Source organism: Otolemur garnettii, unplaced genomic scaffold (genome assembly GCF_000181295.1).
Source record: "Otolemur garnettii isolate 467f Iridium unplaced genomic scaffold, OtoGar3 scaffold00017, whole genome shotgun sequence".
NCBI classification, from domain to species: domain Eukaryota; kingdom Metazoa; phylum Chordata; class Mammalia; order Primates; family Galagidae; genus Otolemur; species Otolemur garnettii.
Window position 1 is genome coordinate 13792126 of NW_003852412.1, and position 9999 is coordinate 13802124.

Here is a 9999-nt window from a genome sequence, read left to right on the forward strand (position 1 = left end):
ACACATAACTTAGAAGTATTAATATTTGAATTCAATAAAAAAAAAAAAAAAAAAAAAAAAAAAGACCATGTTTAGCACAGTGCCAAACTGGTACATGTTACTAATTTGAGCTCAATACATACTTGTTGAATGAATGAATCTTGACTTTGGGCTTCAGTTTGAAGTCAGTTGAAAGTCTGTGGTGGCGGAGGAAGTCTCATAGCTTCACCGGAAAGGTGTAAACACTAATGAATGGAAACTAGAAATGTGCAAAAAGACTAACACAGGTACTTTTACCTACTTTTCACTATACGTAATTGGCTGGAGTAACCCAAGCTCCCTGTTTGGTCTGTAAAACAGACTGATGCCCCAGGCAAGGTGACCACTCCTGTTAGTAGTCTCTCATAAAGTACTCTCTTTCCTGTTGTATTTTTACTAAAGGTCGATTGTGATTGTGCTGAACCTTTTTATACTAGTTGCACTTGTTATGATTATAATGTGATTTAATTAAATATCCTTTTTTTTTTTTTTTTTTGAGACAGAGTCTCACTATGTTGCCCTGGGTAGAGTGCTGTGGTGTCACAGCTCATAGAACCTCTAACCCCTGGGCTTAAGCGATTCTCTTGCCTCAGCCTCCAAGTAGCTGGGAATATAGGCACCTGCCACAACACCTGGCTATTTTTTGGTTGTAGTTGTCATTGTTATTTGGCAGGCCTGGGCTGGATTTGAACCCGCCAGCTCCTGTATATATGGCTGGCTCCCTAGCCTCTGAGCTATAGGCACTGAGCCTAATTAAATATTCTTAAGCTGATGAAATATGAATATGAAACATAAAAGAGCTGTTGTTCCCATGAAAACGAAGCCAAATGTTTTGGCGAGATTTCACAAGAGGAGCACCTCTAAAAGAAACACTAAGGACGTTTACAATCTTCAAGAGGAGCTGAGAAGTGCATAAAAATGACTGGAATGTAAGAGGGTAAACACTGTAGGAGAATATGACTTTAAGATTCCAGAAGTGCAGAGGTAGAAAATTATGTTTGGCTTGAAGTAACAGTGACAGGAGTGTCAGTGACAACTACTTGGAGAAGTTGGTAAATGAGCTGGTCTGTAAAGAAATAAGATGTTGGGCTCGGCGCCTGTGGCTCAAGTGGCTAAGGCGCCAGCCACGTACACCCAAGGTGGCGGGTTCGAATCCAGCCCGGGCCCGCCAAACAACAATGACGGCTGCAACCAAAAAATAGCCAGGTGTTGTGGCGGGCGCCTGTGGTCCCAGCTACTTGGGAGGCAGAGGCAGAAGACTCGCTTGAGCCCAGGAGTTGGAGGTTGCTGTGAGCTGAGATGCCACGGCACTCTACCCGGGGGGACAGCTTGAGGCTCCTGTCTCCAAAAAAAAAAAAAAAAAGAAAGAAATAAGATGTTGGGTGGCACCTGTGGCTCAAAGGAGTAGGGCGCCAGCCCCATATACTGGATGTGGCAGGTTCAAACCCAGCCCCGGCCAAAAAAAAAAATTCTGGAGGGAGAGGGGGAAAGAATTAAGAGGTAAAATGTATAAAGATGATTCATTCCAAGTGAAGAGAAAGATAGAAGTAAAGGCATAAAGGGTAAAACCTATGTTTGGCTGGATCGTAGAATTATGAACGGGAGAACAGCTTCTCCTAATAGAGGGCTGCCAGGCTTCTCAAATATCTGGTCATTGATATTTATTTTTCCCATCCACAATGAACTTGAATATTTTTATTATATGTATAAGATGCCTGTTCTGTCATGGTGTAATAATGCTGTATAATAATTTTTTTCATTCATGGTTTTCGTGAATTTTTTTCTTAACTCCCTAATAACTTATAAGCTTTTTTTATCCTAAGCTGTTTAATATTACTTTTGTTCAGCAATGCATAAGATTTTAGTTTTCTGCTAAAGACATAGATATTAAATTAATTCTTGGTGAAATATTAATTGCAGAATTAATGATTATAGGCTTGGTGCCCTGTAGCACAGTGGTTATGGTACTGGCCACATGCACTGAGGCTGGCGGGTTTGAACCTGGCCTGGGCAAGCTAAACACTGACAACTGCAACAAAAAAACCAAGTGTTGTGGTGGTCACCTGTAGTCCCAGCTACTTGGGAGGCTAAGGCAAGAAAATTGCTTAAGCCCCAGAGTTTGAGGTTGCTGTGAGCTGTGATGCCATGGCACTCTACTGAGGGCAACATAGTAAGACTCTGTCTCAAAAAAAAAAAACCCAAAAAGAACAACTGATTATATTTTTAAGAAGTTTTAAGTTTTTTTAAAGACATAAAATATGAATAGTTTATATTGTAAGATCACAACTTGCTTGGTGTTTTATGTTTTCAAACAATATTTCAGAGTTTGTAATATAAGCCTGATCATATGTGACTTTCTTATTGTTATAACAATTGATATTCACTGCATTTAAAAAGATTTAGTTGGAAAAATGTCTTACCCACTAACTTCTTTTGTTTGGTACCCTTCCTGTTAGTGCACGGTGATTGCTTCAGAGCAGAATAAGCCCTCATGCAAATCTAGGGTATTATTCATAATTATATTCCTATCTGAAACTTCATGGTACTTTACTAATCAGAGTAGTTCCTAGAATACAAATTTTGTGTTTAGTTGAAACAAAGTATAATATGATCATGTGCCGCATAATGATGTTCCCTTTTTAAATTTTGAGACAGAGTCTCACTTTGTCACCCTTGGTAGATAGCAACCTCAAACTCTTGGGTTGAAGTGATCCTCTTGCCTCAGCCTCCCAAGTAGCTGGGGCTACAGGAGCCTGCCACAATGCCTGGCTATTTTTAGAGACCCCAAATGGGGTCTTGCTCTAGTTTAAGCTGGTCTCGAACTCCTGAGCTCAGGCAATCTACCCACCTTAGCCTCCCAGAGTGCTAGGATTACAGGCGGGAGCCACAGCGCCTGGCCCCACAAAATGATAGTTCATGCTTGGCCAATGACAGGCCCCATAGATGACAGTGGTCCTATAAGATTAAAGTACCGTATTTTTACTGTACTATGTCTGAATATGTTTAGATACACATAATGCTTACTATATTATGTTACAGATGGCTGCAGTATCCAGGACAGACACATGCTGTGCAGCTTTGTTGGCTAAGAGCAAAAGGCCATTCCACATAGCCTAGGTGTGTAGAAGGCTGTACCATCTACGTTTGTGTAAATGCACCCTGCAATGTTTGTGCCAGGGTGAAATCACCTAGGATGGATCTCTTAGATCCTATCCCTATTATTAAGTGACTCATGACTGGAGTTATAAATCTTAACCTTGAGATAAAAATAGTTTGAGGACCCATTCCACTGCTTTAGGAGTGTAGTTTTTTGTTTTTTTTAAGTTAAGCATGAGAGTATCAGTTGAAGACAAAGATACTCATGGTGGAATATGGGAAATCATTACTTTGGTAGCTCCACTCGTTTGGCTAGCCGTTTCCCAATTTAGAAATTTCAGTTTGTGCTGCACATGTATTCTCTTGCTTCTGTTTCCTCACTTATAAAATGAAAATACTTTCTCTGGAAGCAGAATCTGAGAAAGAGAAGAAATCAACAACAAAAATTAGATTATAGAGCCATAAGCCTTTTTGCACTCATGAATGTACATGACTTAATTTTTAATAAGATGCTGGTCTATGATTGAGCTCAGATGAAGTAAAGAGAAAGACAGACAGAGAAGGTGGGCCTGAACGAGGAACACAGGGTGTTCAGACATGGTCATCGTATTCCAGGACCTGATCCTTGAATTTGAAATGCCAGAAATCATGTTCTTTTTTTCCAGCATACAGAATGCAATGTAGCTCTTGAGAACTGATTTATACTAATACAAATCACAAAAAAATAAATTTAGAAAATAAAATGTGAACCTCCTGTCATTAGATTTATCACACCACACTTCTATGGAAAACTGTACATGGGAACCCAAGCAAGGCTGCTTTGTGAGAATGTAATGTGAGATGTGCCAGTGTCCCTTGAGGCCGGTATCCTTTAACTATTAACTATGAAATGCTGATCTATACATCGATGAGAACATTGGTGGTCTTGAGTAAGAAGCAGTCCTGGAGACATTTCTGAACTCTGTGGGGACCATTTCCCTCCCGTTCCTATATTGTTTCTTTAGACTAGCTATAACACAGGCTGTGGCTTTACACACACTAATCCTCTAAGCATTGGGATTCCTGCTGGCTCAGTCACTTTAGTGAGCCAGACTGTTTATTCATGCATACATTTTGCATATCCTGTGATCTGTTCCTGTAAGGACCTTCCCATCCTCACACCATCTCTCCTTCTCCATCTGTCAAACTCCTGTATTTCTTCTTCCACAAGCCACTCAAGTATCTTTCCTCTGTGACGTCTTTTGTTCTTTATCCCATTCTCGTTGTATCTGGCCCATCTTCTATAATAGCACTTTTTCCACTGTATTAAATTGTTTAGTTCTCTCTCCCTGTCAGATCTTGAATTTCTTAGAAGAATGTTTTATCTCATAGAATTTCTTAGGGGAATGTTCTGTCTCACAGTTTAGATACTTGGGATACAAGCGATTCCATAGTAGTTTATTAAATGAAGAAATGAGTGAGTGAATGAGTAGGGCTCTATCTTCTTATGACTGCCGTCTCAGCACTCTCCTCAGCACTCACGACCTCATTCTAGCCAGGAATGAAAAGTTCTCTGCTTGGGTACATTGAATTTACAATCAATAATTAACTCTAAATTGAATTTATAATTGAATTTTATAATGCCACTACAATCATGGGCATTCAAAGTGCTGACTTCCCCGATGCGTGTCATAACCACAGTATTTAATTTCATCCTATACCTATTACGTGACATGGAAGAGACAAGTAGTACGGGTTGAAAATTCTGTGGAATAACTTTAATTAAATATGTAAAAGAGCCTGACAAAACAGTTTAAAATAAGCTTGAGTTCAGGACCGAGGCAGAGTATTCATTCAGAATTAAGTTTGGTAGTTTCATACCAAAGCAAGCCAGTGACAGCAGAGTTGCTGGGGAATCAGGCAAACTACTCTTTCCCACTGCTTCCCAGACCTTTTCACTCAGGATGAAAAGGATGAGTGGATGAGGTTTCTGGCTGTTGCAGGCTGGTGGCCCAGGGGCTCTGGCTGCCCCGGCTCCCCCTGGCTGTGCTGAGAGGTAAGGACATCAAGATCTCTGGACATCCATAACCCCTCTGGGTAACTCTGAAGTTTCACGAAGGGAAGCAGAATGTAACCACAAGGACTTACAGTCCTGGTCCTCAGCCAACCTTGTCAACCAAGAAGGCCATGAGTAAGAACGGTATGTGCTATTTAAGTTTCAGGCCTAGGATTGTGTAAACCAGTGATTTCAGCCCTGGATACCTACTGGAGTCACGCGGCAGCTCTTAAAACGTGGAAACACAGCAATGCCCAGAGGCTACCTTGGTACAATTAAATCTGAATCCATGTGGAGCAGAATAAGGGTGGTATCAATATTTTTGGAAAACTCCCCACAGATGATTTTAAGTGTTCCAGAGTTTAAAACCACTGGTATAATCAGTGACTGATTTAAAAAAAAAGATCAGTAAGGCACCTAAATACTCAGTATTTTTTTAAGTGCCTTAATTTAATACTTACACTCAGTGGTTTTAATGTCGAGAGTTTTTTATTTTTATTGTTGTCAGGAGGTCATACACCAGTCCATAGTTTGAGTTTATCTCAGATTGTAACCCTATTCTCAGAGGAAATAGCCTTGGAGTTTTAATCTTGAACTCCATGTTTATGAAGTGCTGGCAAACATGACTGCTGAAGGGATCAGGAATGGGAAGGGGATGCGATGAACTAAGCTTTGAGAAAAGCCTTTGAATGTGCAGAAGAGGTGGAGTATGATGGGGGTGGGTAAGCTTTCTAGATGGAGGCACGGGATAAGCACAGGTGCGGAGGAGGTAGAAGAAAATTCCAGACAAGAGTGCTGAGTGTAAGACGGGGCCCAATGCAAGTGAGGGCTGCCAAAGCCGGCCGTCTCAGAGAACAGCTGAAGGAGACAGCCTTTCCAGCACCCCTACAACTGAAAATGACCACGGCCAGGCTCCTTCGACCTCTAGCCCAAGGACTGCATGGAAGGCCTATTACCAATAACTACCTGTCAGGCACTTTCCCTGGGCATGTCATATGAATTAATTACTTTAATTCTCACAGCAACCCCATGAGATAGTTTCTATTATTATTCCTGATGAGGAAAGTGAAGCACAGAAGGCTGACATGTTGTATGATCTCTGTATGTTCAACAACCTTTTCCCCCTTTATCATGAGTCAGAGTGCTCATGATGCCGTTTACTGGACTACAGATTATGTAATTAAAGGAGAAATTTACCATGTAGGGGTAGGGTGGAGGGAGATACTTGGAAATATCAGAGATATTTCAGATAGGATCAGAGAGCTAAGGATTTTGACCCCCCTACCCCACCTCACCACAGGTATGAGGGATTTACTGAGATTTTCAAGCAGGAAGTGGCATGTTGAAATGTTTAGTAAAGGTAGCCTGGGAAGGGGAGCGGGATGGGTCGAGTGTGGGGAAGGGCAAGAGGTGACGGTGATGCCAGCTGGCCAGGGAGGAGGCTGATGGCAGTGGTCTAGAAGGGAAGTGATGGCGCTAAGCCAGGTGAGGCGGTAGCGGTGGGAACAGAGAGAGCACAGATGCAAGGGACGATGAGCCTGAGGGGATCAGGGAGGCAAGCCTGAGGAGGGAAAGTGATGAACTTAACTTCAGCTTTTCTGAGTTTGTGGGATATTGCATCATTCCAGTGGGATGCATCCCTGTACTTGGTATCCTCCAGTTTTTAAACTTTATTTGATATATATTCCTCTTCTCGATGTGGATAGAAATATTGATGTCTACATATGTATATATTTTCAGACACAGTCTCACTTGTCACCCTCAGTAGAGTGCCACGGCATCACAGCTCACAGAAACCTCAAACTCTTGGGCTCCAGCAATTCTCTTGCCTCAGCCTCCTGAGTAGTTGGGACTACAGGCACCACCACAGGCCTGACTATTTTTAGAGATGAGATCTCACTCTGGCTCAGACTGCTCTGGAACTCCTGAGCTCAGGCAATCCACCTGCCTTGGCCTCCCAGAGTACTAGAAATACAGGTGTAAGCCATTGCACCTGGCCTGATGTGTATATTTTATTTTATTTTTTATTTAAGGCAAACATGAAACAAAGTTTATTGAAGAAGGGAAAGATAAGCTTTTTTAAATTAAAATTTTAACTAATTTATTCATTTTTTTTGGTCTTTGTTGGGCATTCCTAAAAGAGAAAGATAGGCTTACAGAGTAAGAAAGCTTACAAAGCAGAATATATTTGCCATAGACAGAGAACAAGGTCTCCTTTGCCAGGGCAAGTAGGCAAAGGGGTCTATGTCTATGTTTTAATTTTTTTTCGAGACAGAGTTCTACTTTGTTACCCTCGATAGAGTGCCATGGCATCATAGCTCACAGCCACCTCAAACTCTTGGGCTCAAGCAATCCTCTTGCCTCAGCCTCCTGAGTAGCTGAGACTACAGGTGCCTACCACAACACCTGGCTAGTTTTAGAGACAGGATCTTGCTCTTGCTCAGGCTGGTCTCCAACTCTTAAGCTCAAGCCATCCAACCACTTCCCAGAGTGCTAGGAATACAGGTGTGAACCACTGTGCTCAGCCTATATGTCTATGTTTTAACTTCACATTAATCTTTTACCTGGTAAAAACTTATTTACTTATTATGATAATAATTAATATTATGCTATTATTATAATATGTAATTATTAATATTATTATTTACTCTAGGTTATCAGATCAGGATGAAGAGGGCAAGACCACGCAGGAGTGTATCATTTCTGACCCCTCCTTTTCCATGGTGACAGTTCAACGGGAAGATAGTGGAATAACCTGGGAGACTAATTCAAATAGATCTACTCCCTGGGCCTCAGAAGAAAGTCAGACTTCTGGTGTGTGCAGTCCAGAAGGGTCGACTGTGAGTTCTCCTCCAGGAAATGTGTCCTTTATTGTGGATGAAGTTAAAAAGGCACCGAAAAGAACTCATAAGGCAAAGCGTGGCTCACCATCATTACGTCGGAAAGGCAACAAAAAAAGAAATTCTTCTGAATCCCAAGATGCTCCAGCAAACAAGAAGGACAATCCTTTAATTTCAGAAAGCCAGGCGCTAAACATTGAGAAAGAGAAGTCATATACTGGCGTGCATGATAAAACAAGGAAAAAGAAGACCACGTCAAATACACCCCCTATTACTGGGGCCATATACAAAGAACACAAGCCATTGGTGTTAAGGCCAGTCTACATAGGGACAGTACAGTATAAAATTAAGATGTTTAATTCGGTTAAAGAAGAATTAATTCCGCTACAGTTTTATGGAACATTGCCAAAGGGTTACGTGATTAAAGAAATACATTATAGGAAAGGGAAAGAAGCATCTATTAGTTTAGAGCCAGATTTGGGCAATTATGATTCTAAGACAGTTTCCAAACCAGGCAAATTAGGAGCCCGAAGCATAGAAGAAGAGAAATTAAAAGAGCTTGCTCCACCCTGGAGAGAGGCACTCTCTAAAGGATCAAAGTCCCTGTCCTCATTATTCAGTCATGAAAGTCAAAAGAAAACTGACGCTGATTCCCCCCTAAATGCCACATCTGCATCAGAGCACACAGTTTCCTCTTACTCAAGTAATGACACGGAAGAACTAGAACCCCAGCTCAGGCCTCCACGGCCAGAGAGTGAAGCAAAACCCCACGAAATGGAGCCTTCCTCTCTGTCACCTGCTGCACCTCCAAGGGTGTTCCTGAAAACAGCAAAGGAAGAGTCTGAGGCCGCTTCACAAGGAGCCACCACTCCAGCGACAGGCTCTTTAGTTGATGGGGGAAAGCAGGAAGAAGGGCGTTCTGCCCACCTGGCCACGCCACTGGAGGCAGAGCAGGACTTTCTGGAGACAGGTTCGCCAGGTCTGGCAGCATCGACTCAGGAAGGTTTTGGCCCAGACAAAGAACAGCTGGACCTGCCTTCACTAGAAAGAGCAGAACCAGTCTCTGACCAGCTGCTGCCTCCTCATCCCAGTGTCAAAGGAGAGACAGAGGGAAGTGTGCCTGAGCCCCCTGAACCTCTAGTGTCAGGAGAACCCGAGAGAGAAGTAGAAACTGCCCTCCCCGTGGCTGCTGCTGCTGAACCTGCAGGCTCTGAGTTAGCAGAAGAGATCATAGAACTTGACGACGCGGGAAGTCTGTTAGTTTCTGAGAAGCCCTTCCTACCGACTTTGTCCCCTGAAGTGGCACACAAAGAAGAGGAACCTGTCCCACCACTACTGACAGCATCCACCCCCGCACGTGTCCCTCCACCCGAGGAAGAGAGAGAGGAAAATGAATCTGTTTCCCCTGATTCCGCTTTTGTGTCGGAGTGTTCAGGAGCACCGGGGTCAAACTATGAACTAGAAGAGCAAGAAACTGAGCCCGTTTCTCCACCAAAAGTAAAAACCATGACTGAACATGTGGTTTTGTCAGAAGAAGAGAAAGAGGAATTGAAGCCCCATTCCCCAGCTGTGCTCTCTGCATCTGAACGCTCTCTGTCACCATCCACAGCTGAGAAGACTTCAGAGCGCCAGTCTCCACTATTTTCATCAGTTACCCCAGAGCATGTGGTCCTCTCAGGAGATGAGACCTCAGAAAGTGGGCGTTACACCCCAGATTCCACATCTGCTTCTGAACATTCAGTCCCATCACAGGCAACAGAAGAGTCGCTGAAGAAAACCACTGACCATAAAATGCCACTAAAACCAAAAGGTGTTTCTGAGCCCATGGTACTGTCAGAAGAAGAGAAGGAAGACATTGGATCACAGTCTCCAGCTGTGGGCTCTCAGTCTGAACGCTCTCTGTCACCATCCGCAGCTGAGAAGACTTCAGAGTGCCAGTCTCCGCTGTTTTCATCAGTTACCCCAGAGCATGTGGTTCTCTCTGGAGAGGAGACCTCAGAAAGTGGGCGT

The 9999-nt window shown here is 42.9% G+C and overlaps 1 protein-coding gene across 1 annotated transcript in view; it reads left to right on the plus strand.

Moving 5' to 3' along the window:
* Positions 1-9999, plus strand: part of CMYA5 (cardiomyopathy associated 5) — a 105413-nt gene that overhangs the window by 33012 nt on the left and 62402 nt on the right. Inside the window, exon 2 of the mRNA XM_003785945.2 lies at positions 7803-9991. Within this exon, the coding sequence (XP_003785993.1) occupies positions 7803-9991 (2189 nt within the window). The remainder of the gene's footprint in view (positions 1-7802; positions 9992-9999) is intronic.